This window comes from Pristiophorus japonicus, chromosome 3, assembly GCF_044704955.1.
Source record: "Pristiophorus japonicus isolate sPriJap1 chromosome 3, sPriJap1.hap1, whole genome shotgun sequence".
Taxonomy (NCBI): Eukaryota; Metazoa; Chordata; class Chondrichthyes; family Pristiophoridae; genus Pristiophorus; species Pristiophorus japonicus.
Genome location: NC_091979.1, coordinates 227,695,792 through 227,717,547, shown reverse-complemented (window position 1 = coordinate 227,717,547; position 21,756 = coordinate 227,695,792). Strand labels below are relative to the sequence as shown.

General features: G+C 47.1%; 1 protein-coding gene across 3 annotated transcripts in view; it reads left to right on the top strand.

Annotated features, from left to right (window-relative positions):
• The window catches only part of LOC139260149 (STE20-like serine/threonine-protein kinase), a 146,895-nt gene extending 125,139 nt beyond the window's left edge, over positions 1-21,756 (top strand). For 2 of the 3 annotated variants that reach the window (XM_070876365.1, XM_070876363.1), the window contains 6 exons: positions 8,643-8,772; positions 9,103-9,227; positions 9,585-9,773; positions 12,765-12,890; positions 15,090-15,203; positions 16,993-21,756. In XM_070876365.1, coding sequence (XP_070732466.1) covers positions 8,643-8,772; positions 9,103-9,227; positions 9,585-9,773; positions 12,765-12,890; positions 15,090-15,203; positions 16,993-17,139 — 831 coding nt within the window. In that variant the 3' untranslated portion in view covers positions 17,140-21,756. Of the gene's footprint in view, positions 1-3,896; positions 3,969-8,642; positions 8,773-9,102; positions 9,228-9,584; positions 9,774-12,764; positions 12,891-15,089; positions 15,204-16,992 lie in introns of all 3 variants that reach the window. The other variant, XM_070876364.1, reaches the window with a different exon arrangement.

The following is a 21,756-nucleotide window of genomic DNA, read 5'->3' as shown; positions in this document are numbered from 1 at the left end:
TTTCTCTCCCCCCCCCCCCCCAAACCCTCTTTCTCTCCCTCCCCCCCAAACCCTCTTTCTCTCCCTCCCCCCCCAAACCCTCTTTCTCTCCCTCCCCCCCCAAACCCTCTTTCTCTCCCTCCCCCCCCAAACCCTCTTTCTCTCCCTCCCCCCCCAAACCCTCTTTCTCTCCCTCCCCCCCCAAACCCTCTTTCTCTCCCTCCCCCACCAAACCCTCTTTCTCCCTCCCCCCCCAAACGCTCTTTCTCCCTCCCCCCCCAAACCCTCTTTCTCCCTCCCCCCCCAAACCCTCTTTCTCCCTCCCCTCCCAAACCCTCTTTCTCCCTCCCCTCCCAAACCCTCTTTCTCCCTCCCCTCCCCTCCCCCGGCCCCGATCAAAACTCTTTCTCTCCCCCCCCCCCAAAACCTGTCTCTTGTAGCCCTCATTGCGGGAAACTCTTTTGAGTTCACCTGTGAAAACATAAAAACAATAAACGGTGCCACCCGACCTGGGTGACACTCCAGACATTTTCAAGGCCCTTTTTTCCCCCCCTTTTTTTTTTGGTTTTTTTTTTGTGTTTTTCTTTTTTTTGGTTTTTTTTTGGGCACTAAAATCACAATTTTCCCCAGTGCCCCCTATAAAAGGGAAGGGGGACACTAAAAGCACCGGCAATTAAAACAAATTAAACTTTAAAACGTAAAATCAAATTAAAATTTGGTTGCCGGGCGTGATGATGCACTCCAGTCCCTCCGGTGCCCACCTCTCGCGGAAGGCCGCGAGCGTACCGGTGGACACCGCGTGCTCCATCTCCAAGGACACCCTGGACCGGATGTAAGAGCGGAAGAGAGGCAGGCAGTCAGGTTGAACGACCCCCTCGACCGCCCGCTGCCTGGACCGGCTGATGGCACCCTTGGCCGTGCCCAGGAGCAGTCCTACGAGGACCCTCATTGCGGGAAGGCAGCGGCCGGCCTGTGCAGCAGGCCACTCGGCCCGGGATAAGGACGGCAAGCGTCAGCCCCTCCCACACAGCCTGCAACGCACACTCTGATTCTGGGGGCTAGGAGTTACTGCGCATGCGCGCGCACACTCTAACGCACGTGTCCAGAGGTCCCGACACTGTTTTCAGTGCCGGGACCTGGCACCTCCCCCAATCCACTTGCCACGCTACGGCACCACCGTGGAGAGGCTGGGGAGTGGCCAGAATCGGGAGGAAGATTTTCGGCGCGCTTGAAGGTGGACAAAAGCAGCGCGGCACACCTTGGGTGAGTGCGCCAGAAAAAAGGGTTGGGGAAATTTGGGCCCATAGAAACTTAAGGACCCGTGTCTCGTAACTCAGTTTTATGTTGAGAATTAGCATAGAGAAGGTGCCTTTGTGTTTTGATTCCAAGAATAGTGAAGTCAGTATTTCCTGTAAACCTACTGTTTGTGTTCAATGCTACCAATTGCGTGTTTAATGTTCAATAAATTAGTGTTCTTCTGCTGACTGGAGATCACATGGCAGTGTGAGATATATTCCAGTGAGTCAGAGTATAGTGAGCGGGTTCTCTACTCAGCCGCTCGGTCTCACTACGTGAACCTAGATATTAGGCGGGTCATGCAATACTCCAGTCCATAGGGGACACGAGGGCCACTTACAGGAGAACCCAAGGAAAATATCTCAAAATGTAACACAGACATTAAAATAAACAGAAACTGATCAATACCCTTTGTTTCTGAAAGCTGGAAACAAGCCCCATCATCTTCCAAAAGAGAGTGCTGCAAAGATTCCCCTCCTCTCCCAGAATATTCAGCAGCACAACTTGTGTAGACTGTGAAATGCGCACCAAGCAAGTCGTCACTTTTAACAAAGGAACCCTTCCCAGGATTTGCATTCATGTTTGGTTTCACAGCTATTAGTGCAGATCTTGCTGTTGCCCTCCCTCCCACCCTGATGCTGTCCAAGCCCTGGAGCACAGAGATTTCCTGTCCTGGCCCATTAAAAAGGCCTGGGGCAAGGGTCCACACTCTGCCAGGGCCTAGCACCTGCAAAAGGGACAGGCCTTTGAGATCGAAGATGAGCAGCCAGAAAGCCCTGACTGCCTCACAACATTGGTGGAGGGGTCCAAACCTCAGAAAATGTACCTTCCCCTTCAGGCTTCATCCTGCCCCCATGACTCCCACTGAGTCTCCCATTGGCAGGGTCCTGCACCAGGTCCCTCTGTAAGAAAGTTGTGAGGAAACACAAAAAATCTGCAAAGGGATATAGACAGACTAAATGAGTGGGCAAGCATTTGGCAGATGGAGTATAATGTGGGAAAGTGTGAGGCAGGAAAAATAAAAAAGCAAATTATTATTTAAATGGGGAGAGATTACAAAATGCTGCAGTACCTGGGTGTCCTTGTACATGAAATACAAAAAGTTAGTATACAGATACAGCAAGTAATCAGGAAGGCGAATTAAATATGGCCTTTATTGCAAGGGGGATGGAGTATAAAAATAGGGAAGTCCTGTACAGGATATTGGTGAGGCCACATCTGGAGTACTGCTTATTTAAGGAAGGATATACTTGCATTGGAGGCAGTTCAGAGAAGGTTATGAGGTTGATACGTGAGATGAAGGGGTTGTCTTATGAATAAAGGTTGAGCTTATACTCATTGGAGTTTAAAAGAATGAGAGGTGATCTTATCAAAACATATAAGATTCCTTGACAAGGTAGATGCAGAGAGGATGTTTCCCCTTGTGGAGGCATCTCAAACTAGGGTGCACAGTTTTAGAATAAGGGGTCGCCTATTTAAAACGGAAATGAAGAGGAATTTCTTAAGGCGGAGATAGACAGATTTTTGAACTATTAAAGGAATGAAGGGTTATGGGGAGCAGGCGGGGAAGTGGAGCTGAGGCCAAGATCAGATCAGCCATGATCTTATTGAATGGTGGAGCAGGCTCAAAGGGCCAAATGGCCTCCGCCTGCTCCTATTTTGATGTTCTTATGTTATGAATAGAAAGATATGCTGAAAGGCTGAGATGAGGTAGATGGAATGGGAGGAAACGCATGTGGAGCACAGACTATTTGGGCCGAATGGCCTCTTTCTGTGATGTATACTGTGTAATTAGTCCCACTCTCTGCCCTTTCCCTCAGAGCCCTGGTGAATGAGGAGCTGATGGAAGGTGAATGGAGTTGAACCAGTGTGATCTATTCCTGTGTATAATAGTAATGGAGTTAGAGCCTGTGGATCGGGGCTGTGGGATCTTGCAGTGAGACCCGCGGAGCCTATTACATATTTAACCTTGTGAATACCTGTGTTACAACAGCAAAGAAAGGACGGTCATATCAGTGTGTCAAACATTCACCGCTAATAACACCAACTGTAATCCCTTGGCTTCTATTTCAGTACAGATCTCTTTGTTGCTCTCATTAGCCATTGGATTAAACTCCTCTGCACGTTTGAGGTTTATTGAGCGACAGTCACAATTTGGGCCATTGGCTGACTGCCTGCCAGGCAAGGTTCACTCTGCATAACCAGCCTGGCGCACTATGTCCCTAACGCTGCTCATGTTTCTCAGCACCATAATCTGCTGGAAGCTGTCTGACCTTTCCTCTGTGACTGCATCACCTTTTCTCCTTCCATCTGTATAACAGGAAATGCTGGAGATACACAGCAGCTCAATCAACATCTGAAAAGAGAAAAGCCAAGTTAAGGGTTTGGGTGAGAATCTTTATCTAAACCTTAGCCTGACTTTTTGGGTGAGAATCTTTATCTAAACCTTAGCCTGACTTTTCTGGCACTTGCAGTTTTTCTTTTTGCCTCACCCTCTGTAATGAAGCTGTGCTTGCTGCCCACCTGCGCCCAGCAGTCTGGATGGGTTGGATGATCTTGTGCATGTGCGCTGCCTCCTTGTCCATTTGCTGACGTGGGAAGTCCATTGTTCTGATCCACAGGGTGTCGCCCAGGTTATGATACAGTCTTTTCAGTTATCTTCGTGCACCTTGTTCAACGCACAGCTTCAGGATGTAAGTCCCTTTACCCTTTGTGTTTGCCGGGTTTGTTGTGTGTTTTCTGTCTGTCCGTGTGCTGTGGGTAGTGTTGCATGTTTCGGGATTCAGCATTTGACCAGCCCAAGTGCTGGTGACTGTCGTTTGGTTGAATCTGATTCTTTTTTGGAGAAATCCTAAGGTCTAAATCATGAGGGGGGGAAAACAGGTTGGATACTCTGCTTCACTCTCTGGGACAGATGAAGTCTTTGAACAGAGGGGATGAAGGTCCAAATTAAGTCTTTGAACAGAGGGGATGAAGATCTCCTCTCTCTGTGCACAGGGTGGTGTGGTGGGTCAGATACTGCGCTTTCACTCCAGGGCTTTGGGAAGTGAGTTTGGACGAATCTCAGCTCAACTTCTGCTGGATACTGTGCGACGCACCTCTCTAATCTGACCCTCCGACAGTTGATCTGTGAAGCACTGTTAGGAATTCGGGCTTTGCTGCGACTCTGGTGGTGACAGGAGGACCTCTTTGTGGATTGAGGTGCTACGGAGGATTACAACACACTCCACGAAGCGAAACTGGAAGCAATGTTCCGAACCCAGTCCTGCTCCTGACCCCGGTCAGGAGCCCAGCTGCTGTCAAACAGGTTGCTCAGCAGGTAGCTGGGGGAGGGCTCCAACCTTCCCGAGGAGGGGAACTGCTAAACTGGTGTTGTGAGCCACTGATAGAAATCCTCAAGGTCAGCCCAAACCTCTGCTGCTCAATAAAGCTCACTCACTGTCGCACCTATTTTGTTGAAACTTAAATCAAATGCCCCCTTTTGACAAGGGCACTAGAACCCACAAATTAACAATTTTAAACTTTAACAAAACCTTAAATCAAATTAAAATTTGGTTGCTGGGAGTGATGATGCAGTCCCTCCGGCGCCCACCTCTCGCGGAAGGCCACGTGCTCCATCTCCAGGAACACCCTGTCTCAAACGTAATCGCGGAAGAGAGGCAGGCAGTTGTCAGAACGCACAAACCGAATAAACGCATCACCAAACCGAATAAATGCAATACCAAACCAGATAAACTCAGGTGAGCTTTACAAAGGAGATGTAGCTGTTTTTGATGATGTGTCCCAACACCTTTGGTGAGTGGGAGCAAATTCAATAAGGGCTGCCTTTTGAAGCTGAGTAACAGGCTTTGTGTGAAGGGCTCCTCCAGTCTTTACAAAAAAGCTGTTTTTACGAACCAGCAATTGCTGAAAACATTGGATTGCCTGTCAAGGAGTTACCATAACATGTTGAAGAGTGTGGTGGAGGCCACTACCAACTAGTGTGAAATTTTAACACATAGAATGGACACTCTACAGTCAACAGTGGTGTGTTTGATCACACCACGGGAAGTATAAGAGCTGGAGCGGCGGGCCTGGGATATCGTGGCCCCCCAACCTGCGAGAGAACAGCTCCACAGGTCGGGGAGTATAAGCTGGAGTGGCATACCACTTCAACCTCCAGCGCGAGCTGCTCCAAGTGTACGACGATTTTGAGATGGGCGACTGGGTGACATCATCAAAACCGTGGTCACTGTTTTGGAATGTGAGCAGGAACATCGGCAGGGCCCAGATACAGAGGAGTGAGAAGGTCGGGGCGTATGAGCGGCGAGTGTTTGTGGCAAGGTGCGGTGACTGTTTATGGCAGAGGAGCAGTGAGAGATCGTGGCGGAGGTGCGACAGATGAGGATATGGAGCCCAGAAGAGCCAGGGGCAGCACGGGCCAGCCCACACTGCGATCGATATGTGTGCGTGCTAGATCCGTGCTGCAGAGCAGGTCAGCAGTCGTCTTGATTAATCCTTGCCACTGGACCAAGACCGAGCTCTGTCAAGCCCGTGTGAGGCTGGTGTGCAACGGTCACCACACATTAAAAAAATTCATGCACAAGCATCTTCCACCCCCTCAATTGGAGTTCAGGACTGGAACATCGGGTGCTTCATCGAAACACCTGTGAGCTCGTGGAAGCAAATCATCCTTGTTTGAGCGACCGCCTATGATGATGATGATGATGTTGTATGAGCCGCTGTACAGCCCAGTCCATGAAAGAGGTTGTTCCAATCTCCAGAAGCAAGTTTAGGAGCCCAGTAAAGGCACAATCTATGAAATTAAGGATGTAGGAAAGTGAGTTCAGGTCATCAAGTCCACTCCCCCACCGACCCTGTACGATCCACTCAGCGGTTCCCCCCCTCCCCCATTTAATCTCTCGTGGAAAGTTTCTGCAGAGCTTTGTCCCCACCCGAACCACATGAAATCCCGTCTTGGTTGCATTGCGGGTTTGATCGCAGGTTTGTTGCTGATGGGGGCAGTCGGATGTTTGTGGGAGATCATCACACAGCCAAGCAGCCAGCGTGCACCTTGAAAATTTCCTGTGTTGACAGCTCCATTTATTGTTCTTGTAAAACATAACCTACCTCACAAGCACTCCTTTGAGGGAATTATACATGGTGCTCGGTAGATTCGGTAAAGAACGAAACATTAACAAGTCCTAAAGAAATTGTCTTTACTCCGAGAAAAGGAACTGTGCGACATATGTCTAGAAATGAGTGTTTGAATTCAGTGTGAGAGTGGGATAAGTATTCACCGCTATTATTGCATGCACTGACTCCAAGCTTTAGTTACTGGATTGTACAGATCAAGAAATGTGCGGATTCTGGTTATACAACGGTTGGGTAAGTGATAGCACCAGGAATTGCAGCGTCTCCTCTCCCTTCAACGCTTCACTTTCACCTTTTGGACAGCAGCAGGAACAATGGGAAAGTGTACCGGCAAATGTCCCAGGAAAATGAGAATCTGTCTGGACACAGGAACACCTGGGACACGCGAGACAGGGGGACACCTGGGACCCTGTGCCCTGAGGCAGAACACTATCTTGTGCAAGGTTCTCATTCCAGCTGAATGGATTGAATTGGACTCATCCCCATTGGTCAAGTTTCATGAAGATCACCTCCTCCTCAGTGATTCGATGGGATCCCCCACATTCTCCAGCTGCACGTGTTGGGCCCTCAGTGTAACATTGCTCTTTCTGAATCATTGTCCTGTGGCCTGGGTAATTCGGTGCCCACTGAGTGAGCTGCTGGCCCAGGATTGTCAGTGTGCGCTCCCTCTCGCTGCGCCCCCAGTGACCCAGCATTGACAGTGTGCGCCCTCTCAGTGTACCTGCTGGCTCTGCATTTTACCACTTTCAGCCTCTAATTTAAACTTTTAAACGCAGGTCCATTGTAGACACAGTTTTAATTGAGTTGTAAATGTCGGGCTGCAATTTATGCATCAGTTTGTTACCGGCACATGTCTGACTAATATGATGTAAGTAGTTACAAGACGTTACAGTAATCAGACAGTTTTAATTCGCTGCAGTGTAATGCTTAAAGTGTTCCATGCCTTTGTTAGAAACAGTTGAGAGTATATTTGAAACCAGGCTGTGTTTTGTTGTGATGGTTATTGTATAATAGAAATGATATTAAATATATGTTAAAGATATAATTAAAGAATTAATATTAAAGAGATGAATGGATAATTTGAGTGTGTTTTGGGTGATTAACTGTGTATAAATAAATGGGCTTACGGTTCAGACCCTGCCACATTGCACAGTCCTGTACAGTAATGTGGGCTCCCACAGGCAGCTCTGCCCAGTCTCCAGACCCTGCCCAGTTTGAATCCCGTGGTGGATCTTTTCCTCTATTTGCTGATGTTTGCACTGTGTCGCTGTGTAGTAGGATTTTAAATGCTTGCAATGACACACTGACTATCGGCCAGCTTTGTTATGTCCTTAGTTGCTCTGATAATGACTCCACGAGGCAATGTGTTGTACTTGAACTGTAGTGACCTTAGTCCTTATTGATAACTCTAGAGTGAGGATCACACCTGGTGGCCTGCCTTTTATACTAGGCCAGGCACACCTGTACAAGTAACCTACAAGTCTCCCACTGCTGTGCCCTCTGGTGACGCTCCTTGTGATTGTACAAACAGTAGCCATGTAGGATACATGACAAGCTTGTGTAAGGGAGGCTAGTTGTGTCAGTCTTTGTTCTGCCCCCTGAGTGTGTATTGCTACCCAATGCGTGGAGACAGGAGACCCTGCTCCTGTATATCGCATCAGTCCCTGTCTTTGGCCCAATGGCAGAGGCAGGGTTTAAACAGGGCGAGATTTGCCACTGGGTTTTCAGGCAAGCACAGCAGTGGATACGTGAGATTTGTTCACTTAGATCATGAAAAGCACCCCAGGAGGACACTTTATATACTTGTCTGAAGTGAGCATTTTCGCCATACACGACTCTCACTGGTGGTGGGAGCAATCTGAGGGGATGAATTAATAGTCTCACACTAAAGGTGTGCCCACAATATTAAAGCATGTTGAGTTAAGTCAGATATTTTTGCCTTAGTACCAATACACTAAATAAGTCCAGTAACATCATTGGTGTGGGAGCCACTGCAGGTTGTAAGCTTACTGGTATGGTTTCCGCCATATTCATCCTTTACTGGACTAGGATAGAGTTAACTAACCAGCTATAACTATCCTTCACCCAGTGATTGCTTTTGTTAATCGCCCATACCGCTCTTTTGCCATCTGTTTCTGCTATATGGTGACTCTTGTGCCTGTGTATTCCACATGGCTGGTTTGTGATTTGTACATCGTTCCCTCTCTCTGCATCTTACAATGATTCCTCATTAGGAGCAGGAGTTCCTGCAGAAGCAACAGCAGGAGTTGGATGGAGCGCTGAAGAAAATTATCCACCAGCACAAACTGGAGCTTGCGACCATTGAACGGGAGTGTCTGAACAACAAACAACAGTTGATGCGAGGTGAGGCCTGACACTGGGGGGAGGGGGGTGCAAGGGAGGCCCAATACTGAGGGGAGGGGGGAGCAAGGGAGGCCCAACATTGGGGGGGGGGGGCAAGGGAGGCCCAACATTGAGGGGGGGGGGCAAGGGAGGCACAACATTGGGGGGAGGGGGGGGGTGTGATTTACAATGGGAGGTGGAATGTGTTTGTGATTTATAGTGGGGGTGGGGTATGTGTGATTTATAGTGTCTAATGAGGTTGAGTGACGCCTCCGTGTGGCATGGTTTGTGGGATGTGGTGAGTGAGGCGACAGAGGATTGCGAACAATGTTTTTGCCCCTTGTTTTTCAGCCAGAGAAGCAGCAATCTGGGAACTGGAGGAGCGGCACCTACAGGAAAAGCACCAGCTTCTGAAGCAGCAGCTGAAAGACCAGTACTTCATGCAGAGGCACCAGCTCTTAAAAAGGCATGAGAAGGTCAGCCTGCAGTCTGTTATTCACTGTATCTGTGCGGCTTTCTACAACTATAACTTGTCTGTATAGGCAACCAAACGCAGCACAGAGTGCTAGCTGCCCCTTAAACTATTGCAGACTCTCAACTGCCCCAGTCAGTATCCCAAAAAATTTATTTCCTCGTAATTTCTGCCCTGCCCCAGCCCTTTCCCCTTCTGTGTTCTCCTCTCTTCACCCCAATCTTGCCCCTCTGCCTCTTTGTGGAGTTGGCCCATACTTGCCCCACAATGTTGTCTCCAAGCATTTCACACAAGGTGTGACTTTTTTGCAGTGCGTGGACTTGTTTTGAATGCCAATAGCCTGTACCTCCTTTGTAAACAGGAAATGGAGCAGATGCAGAGATATAACCAGCGCCTCATCGAGGATCTGAAGAATCGACACGCCCAGGAGAGAGCCAGGTTGCCCAAAATCCAGCGCAGCGAAGCCAAGACCCGCATGGCCATGTTCAAAAAGAGTCTGCGAATCGGCTCCTCGAGTTCACCAGAACAGGACCGAGAGAAGATTAAACAGGTGAGGGGCAGTCTGCTCTACAATCTGTGCCTCCCTGCTCCTCTGACCGGTAGCTCTTAGTAATTACCACCAGAGGGGGCAAATGATGACGCAGAAAATCGCAGGGATCAGGAGCTACGAGAACATTTAAGGAAGTTGGCCAAAAGTGTGGTTAAAGAGAGAGGTAATGAGGGAGCTTTTGAAGGTGGGCAGAGACACAGCAAGGGGGAGGGGTTTGGGAAAAGAATTCCAGTGCGCAAGGGCATAAGAGCTAAAGTATTACCACTGATAATCGAGCAGAAAGACACAAAGTAGACGATGTCATGATGGAGCAGGGGGCATGAGGCCAAAGATTTACTAATGACCACGGGATATTTGACTCTGCACTGGAAGGGGAGCCAGTGGCAATTGGCAAGGACAGTGTGGTAGAACAGGACTTGGTATTGGATAGGAGATGGGTGGTCTTCTGGATAAGATGGAATGTGTGCGGGGTAGATCTCAGTTAACAAAAGTGATTGTGGGAGCAAGTGATTTACCTTGACATCACTGTCGTCAGTCCCCAAGCAGGAATACAATACAGTGACCCACTAAGCCCTATAACTGATCCCCATTAATATTCTTTTGGTTTAATATTATCAATAGAATACATCAGGTCAGTTGTGTACCTCTGACAGAAACAGATCCATCTTATTTCAAGTTGTAACATTTCTTCATTAGCTTGACCAAAAATGGTAAATTTGAACAGTTTTTGTGTAAGCGGTTTATTTGTCTTTTGTCGAGTTTGTCTGAAGTCACTACATGATGAAGTGTAGCAGAAAGCTCTTGGTTGTGAAACTTTGGATACCGCAGTAATTTTTACTCTCTAGCTAATTAATTTATGGGTCCTAAATATTACAGTGGTTAATTGTGTGTATCTTGCAGTCAGATCACTGCCAGAGATTACAAGCATACAGCTGTTGTCATTGCCTTTAATTGCTGAGCCATGGAACATAACCTTTGGTTTACTAAAGTTGGCCGGAGGCACACTGCTGGCATTCACGGTTCCTAGGATCCCACAGACACTGGGTGTGAGCGTTTGTCTACATGGAAAAACAGCAACTTGCCTTTATATAGCACCTCCAATGTAGAAAAACGTCCAAAAGTGCTTCACTGAGGTGCAGCCCAAAAAAATGAAAGCTTGGTCAAATTTGGGTTCTAAGAGAGCCTTCAAGGAAAAGTGGGAGATTGCTTTGCATGAGGGTTTAAGGAAGAAAGGGGAATGCACAAGAGGTACGGATCAGAGGAGTAGAGAGTTAGAGTTTTGGGGGAGGAGGGGCGGCGGTAATAGGGCTCGAGCAGGTTACAGAGATAGGGAGTGGCGAGGCGTGTTGTGATTGAAACATGAGAATTTTAGGCGTTGGGGCGGCTGGAAATCAATGTAGATCATAGAATGCAAGCATTTCTCTTTATCATGTCTTTGATCTGTTTTGACTGACTGTATCCAGTATCTTCATAGGCTAAATACAGCTGGTTTGGGCCATATTTTCAGTTCAATTAGTCACAACTTGACTTGCGTCACAGGTTTGAGATAGAACTACAAGGAGTTGAAGTAATGATATTGCATTAATCTAAAATCCAGTTAAAGGATTCTAAACATTCCAAATCCCTGTTATTTTGCTCTCAGGAAACCGGTTTAAGTACTGGTGAGAGTTAAGTACTGTGGGCTAGAAATTCAGTAACGTCCCAAATTTTGAAAAGTTGAAAAAGTAGCGCCAGGCACTAATCATTCTCTCCTCCAGTGATATTCAGTTTTAGCACTCCAAGAACTAAATCAAGCGCTAACCACTTCTCTTAGGGCGCTAAAGTCCGAGAGCTGGGTGGTAGTGGCAGAGCGCTGAACAATTTTGAATGCATTGGTAATGGCCTCAGAAGCCTGCACCAGTGAAACATGAAAAGCTTTGCACAGGCACCAGACTGGTGCAAATAATAAAGGTCGTGCCAGCTGAAAACCATTCCCTTTAATTACCGCTCCTCAAGCGGCCAGCTGAGTTCACAACGCCTCCTCTTGCTGGTGTTGTCGGCGCGAGGCGATACAGCAGGGGTCGAGGGCAATTTTACATCCGGGCGATAACGAGGCGCTGCGTATTTTATGATGCCACAATCTGTGAGGCGCTAGAGGCCAAGGCAGCGCTAACTGACACTGAAGTTCCAGGGTTTTGTTGCATTCACCGTCTTCGGTCGCTAACCCCTTAATGCCGGGCGGCGCTAACCTGCCGAATTTCCAGCCCACAATTTCTATTTTATCAGCTCATTTATATTACATCTCTATAAATTTGTGTCTAACAATAAATTCAGTTTTCCTTTAGCCTGAAAGACATGATTTGTCGGTATTGGAGTGCTCTGACCATGGTGGGCATCAATATGCCCTCTCGGCCGCATAGCCCGTGACCGACTTTTCCAATGTGAAATTTCTGCATGCACGAAACTTTGAATGGGCTGCACACCCAAAAAAAAATTAGGAGGAACATTGGTGGTTACATCACTCCAGTGTGTAACTTAAGGTGAGTGTAAGGTTTAGTGTTTCAGGATGCCAACCCATTGGCTCTATGCACAAGCTGTACAAGTTTCAGTTAGAGGGAGAATGGATAACACATGAAATCTGCCTTGTTGTGAACACAAATAAAGAGTGTTGGGAGAACAGAGAATGCTGGAAATACTCAGGTCAGGCAGCATCTATGGAGAGAGAAACATTTCTGCTCGATGACCCTTCGTCAGAACTCTTCATCAGGTTCTTATGAAAGGTCATCGACCTGAACCATTCACTCTGTTTCTCTCTCCACAGATGCTGCCTGCCTGACCTGCTGAGTATTTCCAGCATTTTCTATTTCTGATTCCAGCATACACAGTATTTTGCTTTAATGTAGGAGAAGCCTGAATTGTGACAGTGCTGACTAGCTCACTAAGCATGAGTGAGTTACCCACAGCTCTTGGTGATGTATATACACGTCTTCTTTCTGTCGCTTTATCTGGCAGTTTGCGAGCCAAGAGGAGAAGAGGCAGAAGAATGAGAGACTGCAGCAGCACCAGAAACATGAGAACCAGATGAGGGACCTGCAGCTCCAGTGTGATGCCAATATTCGGGAATTACAGCAGCTACAGGTACAATTACAGACCCGCACACACGGCATTATTCATCCAAGGACTGTTCCCCACACTTTACAATAAGTGTGAGTGCTCAGTCAGTCTGTGTAGCTTTCTTGGTGTACAAATATCCCTTTATCAGAATTTAAGTTTTTTTAGAACAAGTAAAGTTTATTGAGCTGAAATAAACCCATCTTTGTTTTGTACAGATCTCAACCCCACCGACTCACCCTCTCCCCATATCCCAACCCCACATTCTCCCAATATACCCCAACCCCACCCACCCAGCTTTTCACCATATCCCCCACTGCTGGCCCACTGGAACTAAACTACAAAACCAGTGGGAACCTGTTCAACCTTCATCGTCTTCAGGCCAGATCCCAGACCGCCCCAACCTCTGTCGCCGAACTACAGCACGCAGACGACGCTTGCATCTGCGCACATTCAGAGACTGAACTCCAAGTCATAGTCAACATCTTCACTGAGGCGTATGAAAGCATGGGCCTTACACTAAACATCCGTAAGACAAAGGCCCTCCACCAACCTGATCCCGCCACACAGCACTGCCCCCCAGTCATCAAGATCCACGACCCTGGACAACATGGACCACTTTCCATACCTCGGGAGCCAATTATCAGCAAGGGCAGACATCGACTATGAGGTTCAACACCACCTCCACTGAGCCCACGCAACCTTCGGCTACCTGAGGAAGAGAGTGTTCGAAGATCAGGCACTAAAATCTGCCACCAAGCTCATGGTCTATAGTGATACCCGTCCTCCTGATGATACCACCAACGATGTCTCCACAAGATCCTGCAAATCCCCTGGGAGGTCAGACGCACCAACGTCAGCTTCCTCGAGTCTCATTGCCGAGAGCATGCAGAAATCAAGCGCAGGCAGCGGAAAGAGCATGCGGCAAACCTGTCCCACCCACCCTTTCCATCAAAGACTATCTGTCCCACCTGTGACGGACTGTGGTTCTCGTATTGGACTGTTCAGCCACCTAAGGATTCCCTTTTAGAGTGGAAGCAAGTCTTCCTCGATTTCAAGGGACTGCCTATGATGATGGCTCAGAGGTGTGGACCATATACAGTAGACACCTCAAATCGCTGGAGAAATACCACCAACGATGTACCCGCAAGATCCTGCAAATCCCCTGGGAGGACAGACGCACCAACGTTAGCGTCCTCGATCAGGCCAGCATTGAAGCACTGACCACACTCTACCAGCTCCATTGGGTGGGCCACATTATTCGCATGCCTAACACAAGACTCCCAAAGCAAGCGCTCTACTCGGCAAGCGAGCCCCAGGTGAGCAGGGGAAACGTTTCAAGGACACCCTCAAAGCCTCTTTGATAAAATGCAACATCCCCACCGACACCTGGGAGTCCCTGGCCAAAGACAGCCCTTAGTGGAGGAAGAGCATCCGGGAGGACGCTGAGAACCTCAAGTCTCGTCGCCGAGAGCATGCAGAAAACAAGCACAGGCAGCTGAATGAGCATGCGGCAAACCAGTCCCACCCACCCGTTCTTTCAACACTGTCCCACTTGTGACAGAGACTGTAATTCCCGTATTGGACTGTTCAGTCATCTAAGAACTCACTTTTAGAGTGGAAGCAAGTCTTCCTCGATTTCGAGGGACTGCCTATGATGATATCCCCAACCCCACCTTTTCATCATATCTCTCAATCCCACCCAACCACCTTTTCACCATATCCACCTATCCACCTTCTCCCCATCGCACAATCCCATCTCTCTCCAGGAACACGTTTCATTGTCCATTGACCCCATTTATATTGTCTGCTGCAGTGTCCTTCCTCGTAACGTATCCCACAACTCAATTACCCATTGGGTGAAGGAACTTTTATCCCTAAACCTCATTTTGGCCCTTTGTCCCCTGAGATCATAAGAACGTAAGAAGTAGGCCATTTGGCATCTTGAGCCTGCTTCTTCATTCAATAAGATCATGGCTGATCATCTACCTCAACTCCACTTTCCTGCACTGTCCCATATCCCTTGATTCCCTTAATACCCAAAAATCGATCTCTGCCTTGTAAGCCTTTCACCACAATGAGCAGTTTGCTTGTAAATCTGTCACAATCTTGAAAGCTGTATTGTATTTTTATTAGCTGTGTGCCAGACTGCATTTGCTGAACCCATTTTCTGGAATCCCGGTACTTTGCGCTGACTATTTCTGTTTAATTTCTTGCTCCTGGCAGAATGAGAAGTGCCATCTGCTGATCGAACATGAGACCCACAAGCTGAAGGAGGTGGATGAGGAGCACTGTCAGGAGCTGAAGGACTGGAGGGACAAGCTTCGGCCCAGGAAGAAGGTACAGAAACAATTGAAGTATATTTACAGGCATTCAGGTGTTTATTTTGCTGTGAACGTTTAGTTCTCTGAGGTGAGGAATGTTGGTAATCCTGAGTACAAGTTGCATTAAATGCTCCCAGATCAGATAAAGCATAAGTTAAATAAAGAGTGAGCTTCCGTCCTCTTTGCCCCAACAGTGTTCCTCTCTCTGACCCTTGGAGGGACCCCAGTGCCCATGTGCCCTTGTTTTCAGCTCCCTGCACCAGCCATGCTTGTGTCCTGTGAGCTCAGTCAGGTTCTCATCTTTTGCTGAATTGTGGGCAGAAACAACAAACCAAGAATGATATTGAAGGATAAACTGATCGGAGCTTTACAGCCGTCGGGAAGGGAAGGCTTTCATCCCCATTGGTTTGAGCTAGGTTTAGAGCCAGGTTCACGAGATGAAAAGGTGGTGTTGTGATTGGATATGGCATCAAGTCCCTATTTCTGCAGGCTCTTCTTGTGACAGTCTTTGTCATGCAGAATAGCCTGGACTTTCCAACCAGTATTGTCCAATTTAAAAGATGTGCAACTTTGTGCTGTGTCCATAGTTTGGGGCCAGGGAACCCGGCAGCAGCTTCATTCCAATAAACCAATTGAGGGCCGAGTCCCGTGTGTTCGGGAATGCAAGTAGCTTGGTCACGTTTTCAATAGTGGGAGTGGAGGGTGCCCAGGGATCAGCTGTGTGTTGACATTGATCCAAAGGTACAGTAAGAAAATTCATTCAACTCAAGACCATTTCTGCATCTTTATCCTACCCCCCACCCCCACTGTCTCTTAATTTTTCATGAACCTTTGCTGCTTTTTCCCAACAAACCTTTGAGAATCCCCTGTGGGAATGCTCCTCTATCGGAGCTTTTTGCTGGAAGAAGAGGAGACCAGCAGAGGGATGCCAGGCTGCTCTGTGCCCACCCTCCGGGACACTCTTACCCACATCGACCGACAGGTGCACATACCAGGCTTGGGTCACCTATGCTGCATTCTCGCAGTCCCAGCTTTGGTGCACTCCCTGGACACAGCCAAATCTGCACTGCTGCTGTACACAATGATAACCACAAACAGCACACTTCACTTTGGGTGCATTTTGCATCTGTTTATAACCATTCAGGAGTAAACTGCATCCACATCAAAAGATCTACCTCTAGTGTATCTTACATTTAATTCAGTACAGAATTGTGTCAAAGCTGCCTCTTTCCTTAAGTCTGCCCATTGGGGATTTGGACTCTCATCCAGCCAAGTTAGAGAGGTGAAGGCTTCTTCTGTCTGAACTGGTCTGTGCACTTTCACATCAAACTCTGGATCAGCGCTAGACAGAGAGGATCAATATCTCTTCTGTCTGAGTTGCTGATCTAAAATATGGCTAGTAGTTTAAAACCCTTTGCAATCAGCACTAGCATGCTCTGAGAGCCTACAGAAGTGAAAGAGTGATTGTGAAATTGGAGTGTACACTGCATTTTCAGTGCAGAATAGAGGGGCCTCTGCTTCACATTTGACACATGACCCATAACTACTTCCTGAGAACAGTGAATGCAAAGTGTAAAGAAGCAGGTCTGTAGCAACTGATGCCAGATTGCCTTTGTCCAGCAGTCACAAAATATATGGCTCGTAAGTGATCAGAGATCTCTTGGACTGTACAGCTGGTTCAGACTCAACTCATTTTCCCTTTTTCTTCAGATGTAGCCGAGTGTAATCCTTTGTGCCTGACTGTATTTGCCGACGAGCTGTGCTTCTTTCTCCTTCACTAACTGTTTGTCCCAAATCCATTCCAGGCTTTAGAGGAAGAATTTGCTCGCAAACTGCAGGAGCAGGAAGTCTTTTTCCGGATGAGTGGTGAATCTGAATGCCTCAACCCATCGGCGCAGAGCCGCATTTCCAAGTTCTACCCCGTTCCGAGCCTGCACTCCACAGGGTCCTAACCGCGGAGGCTCCCGGTAGTGTGTCTTACTCTTTCAGTATAACAGATACTATTTAGTAGTGCTGATCCAGTAACCCGCAGCAAGGACTCTCCGCTGCCACTTTACCACCTTTCAGTTTGAAGACAATCGGCATGTGACTGTTTGGATTGAAATTTTTCTAACCTTATGGGACTGTTTGTATTGGGAGGTCCTGGATAAATTGTGTGACTCGATTTCCTGGTGATGCGATGAGAAACACAGACTGGGAGCGGTGTGTTTGTATCAGTCGTGGCACCGCATTAATCATTTATAACACTTGTGTTTTACCTGATCTTTGGTCCCATCCTCCTTAGGCCTGAGAGCAGGGGAATAGGCTCAGGATCCTGCAGTGAGTCACAGCGGCTCTGTGCTGAGAGATTGGCTGCATGCTGGAGGGGCAGAGAGGCCCAACACTGTTCTGTTGAGAGGGTGACATTTCTCTGGTGAGACCGGAAGTGGAATATTACTGCATGTCTGATGGCTTCCACTTAAAATTAGCAGCCCCGGTGTAAGGATTCAGTTGGTATTTAAGTTTTCTGCATCATTCTGAGTGAGCTAATAGTTTATGAATCACTTAAACCTGACTGGAGTGTTTCAGAGTTCATTATTTGCGACCAGTATTTACTCCAGTCATTTCATTACAGAAAGTTTGAGTAGAGCTGCAGCAGAAAGCCTACAGGACAAGATGCCTGCCTCCCACTACCTTTACAATTCGACACTTGGTCATGTGGACAGTTAAAGTTCTGTCCTGTCACCTCTTGGATTGGGTGTGAGTCCACCCAGACTGATCGTATGAAAGAGTCTTTCTTGCAGGAACAGAGTTTGGGTATTCTCACCCCAGTTCCTGTGGTGTAGGTGACACTTCACAGGTACAGCAATTCAGACCTTTTGCAGTTTTCTTGTGTTACTTGCTTGCTGTTGCATTTCAATCTTTTTCTCAAAATGGACACAGGAACCCTCAAGCAAACGTGTCACCGGTGCTGTGACTTTTGACTGTTACCGAAGAAAGAATCCCTTTGCATTTAGTGTCCTCATTGAGCTCAATCAGGGGACAGGACTCAGCTGGTTGTATCCCAGGGTAGGGCAAAGACTGTGTACTGAGTGTAGAGCAACACGTTGAGCATAGGGCAGTGCTGAATCCCCATCACTGGAGTTCCTGAATCCCCATCACTGGATTTCAAAATGATTATGTGTGACTGTGTCTGAGAGAAAAGAAGACTTTGATTTATATAGCGCCTTTCACAACACAGGACGTCCCAAAGTGCTTTACTGCCAATAAAGTACTTTGTGAAGTGTAGTCACTGTTGTAATGTAGGAAATGTGGCAGTCAATTTGCACACAGCAAGCTCCCACAAACAGTAATGTGATAATCACCAGATAACCTGTTTTAGTGACACACAAGCAAAATACTGCGGATGCTGGAAATCTGAAATAAAACAGAAAATGCTGGAAATACTCAGGTGATCAGGTAGCATCTGTGAAGATGCCGAACTGTTTTAGTGATGTTGATTAAGGGATAAATGTTGGCCAGGACACGGGGGGATAACTCCCCTGCTCTTCTTCAAAATAGTGCTGTGGGATCTTTTACGTCCACCTGAGAGGGTAGACTGAGCCTCGGTTTAATGTCTCATCCAAAAGACGGGATGTGATAGAATGCTATATAAATGCAAGTCCTTTACTACCTTTTTTAAAGTGAAACTTTCACGAATAGTGAAGTATTCTGATGTGTTTAGCATTGTGGTGTCAGAAAAGTGTTAATGGGATTCCTCTGTACACAGGAGAGAGGGCAGTGAGGTTTAGCAGGCTAACTGTATTCAGTGCTGCACTCCCCCACCCTCGGTAAAACACGACTCTCACTCTGCAATAAGTTACCTGTAGAGTTTTGGTGAAAGATGAGAGCTTGCACCTGGTAAACAACGCCATCTCTGTCCAGTCAGCGTTCTGTTCTTTCCAAAACGTCAGTATCAGTAAGTAACTCTACGTTGCTTAACAATAACCGTGGGTCTGTGGTTGTTTCGCCCCCTGACCCAACCCTTCACACCTCAAGCTGTGCTCGTTTCACCCCCCGATCCTTCACCCCTCAAGCTGTGCCCACTTCACCCCTGACCTTTCACACCTCAATCTGTGCCCGGTTCACCCTGACCCTTCACCTCTCAATCTGTGCCCGGTTCACCCCTGACCCTTCACCCCATAATCTGTGGATGAACATATTGCACAAGGAATTAACTATTATCTACTAACCATCACAAACTATATATATATAGATTATTTTAATGGATGATATTTTATTCTATATGAAGTATATCTGCTCATGTGGTTAGGGCCTAGCCCTGTGCTCCTGTCCCCCTGGCACTGGTGTGGATGATCAGATTGCTTTTGCTGAGGAAGAGAGGATGTGAACTGACCTCCACACCTGCATGTTCATTTTGTGATTTATTTGGGATTGTTTGATGTTCTGTACTGTAGAGGCGATCACACGAGAGGTCTGCTGGTCTCGAGGTGTTCAATGGCAGGGAAATCAACGTGTAGACTGGCCGTCCAGGGTCAGAACACGGCACCTCTTTCAGAATTGAGTCTTTTAAAAATTTTCACAATCTGTCTACGCACTCAATTAACACTTGGAGACAAGGCGGTCCCAACACGTTCGCAATCCACACTCGGTCAGACACGTTTATGGTCAGATACTTACATTAATGGTCCTCCACCATTTTGCTGAATAGTCGCTGCAATGTTGTTCTGCTTCTTGGCAGTATCCTCCAAATAAATGGACCAAGTTATGTTACCTTGTGGTATTTTTAAATTCTGATGTTGAGAGGGTTAAACCCGAATATAGTTCCCATGTGCTGGAGTGCAGTTCCACCTTGAGGTCACATTCACCAGTCTGTGGGTGAGACATGTGCTGCAGCACAGTGCACCAGCATCATGCCGAAATCACCATCAGTGAGACATTAGTGCATAATCCATTGAACTGTATTTCCAAGAGCAGGGCTTGGCATTTGACCAAAATTCGTTAAGTCCTATCCATGTTTAACTTCCTGAATTTTAATTTAATAAAAGCATTACTCGGGCACAGGCTCGATGGGCCAAATGGCCTCCTTGTGCTGTAACCATTCTATCATTCTATGATTATGACCAGTGAGTTTGTGTGCTTATTAAGTGCCAATGGATCTTTCGCCTCAAGAATTTGCATTCCATTCTAATCCAGATTAATTGTTTGAAATTTCCTATAATTTGCCTGTAAAGATCCAATTTGAAATGGGTTTGGGCTAGTCACAATCCAATTCTCAGTGGGACAGGTCCCCCATACAAAGCTGCTCCAACATTAGCACTGATTGATTGGTGATCTCACTGAGAAGCTCTGGGATGACTGCTGTCCTGTACGTCCTGTACCTGCCCTGGGAGTTTCGATGGGACAGTGTAGAGAGGGAGCTTTACCCTGTATCTAACCGTGTGCTGTACCTGCCCTGGGAGTGTTTGATGGGACAGTGTAGAGGGAGCTTTACTCTGTATCTATCCCCATGCTGTATCTGCCCTGGGAGTGTTTGATGGGACAGTGTAGAGGGAGCTTTATTCTGTATCTAACCCATGCTGTACCTGCCCTGGGAGTGTTTGATGGGACAGTGTAGAGGGAGCTTTACCCTGTATCTAACTGTGTGCTGTACCTGCCCTGGGAGTGTTTGATGGGACAGTGTAGAGGGAGCTTTACTCAGTATCTACCCCCTGCTGTACCTGCCCTGGGAGTGTTTGATGGGATAGTGTAGAGGGAGCTTTTTACTCTGTATCTAACCCGTGCTGTACCTGCCCTGGGAGTGTTTGATGGAACGGTGTAGATGGAGCTTTATTCTGTATGTAACCTGTGCTGTACTTTACCTGGGAGTTTTTGAAGTGTTCCATTTTCCCCACTACTAATGAAAATAAAATGTATCTTCCCCCTGCCCTCTGAAAACATGTCACCTTTTCACTATAAGACTGGATGCTAAATACTGTGAAATAGGCTCCTCATGTATTTCTATAGTGTATATATAGAATAGACTTCATTGAGCTATCAGTAATCTGAACAAACTGAAGCTGACATGGAAGGACATTGACGTGTAATTTGGGAAATGCGTTATTAAACAGACGCGGTTCTGAATGTGGTCTTTTTAAACTGAAGCAAGTGTCCTGCATCATTTCCTGCAAAATCCATCATGTGATCGCCTCTACGGCATTGATAGTTTTTTTGTTTCCGAATTTGTGGTTGTTCAGGACTCTAATTGTATTGGGTCCTGCGGCTCATCATTGTACGGAATGTAACAACGAACCCCAACCAAAGCCATCGGAGAACATCTGTGGTCAGTCGCAGATCCCGTGTTCTGGAATTCCAGGATGTTACTAGTACTGTAACCGTTGGGGAACTAGGGTCTATATTTCTGATTGTAACTATAACACATGAAGGCTTTGCTACAGCTTTATACATTAGATGTTTTAATATCTAGGACTTCCTTTGTTAAATCATGAAGAGAACTTATTTATGTGGATCTGATTTTCTACATAAGGTGATTATGAAGTTGTGTAGAAATAATTACTACTGTAAATAAAATGGTTATTGCAGATGACAAA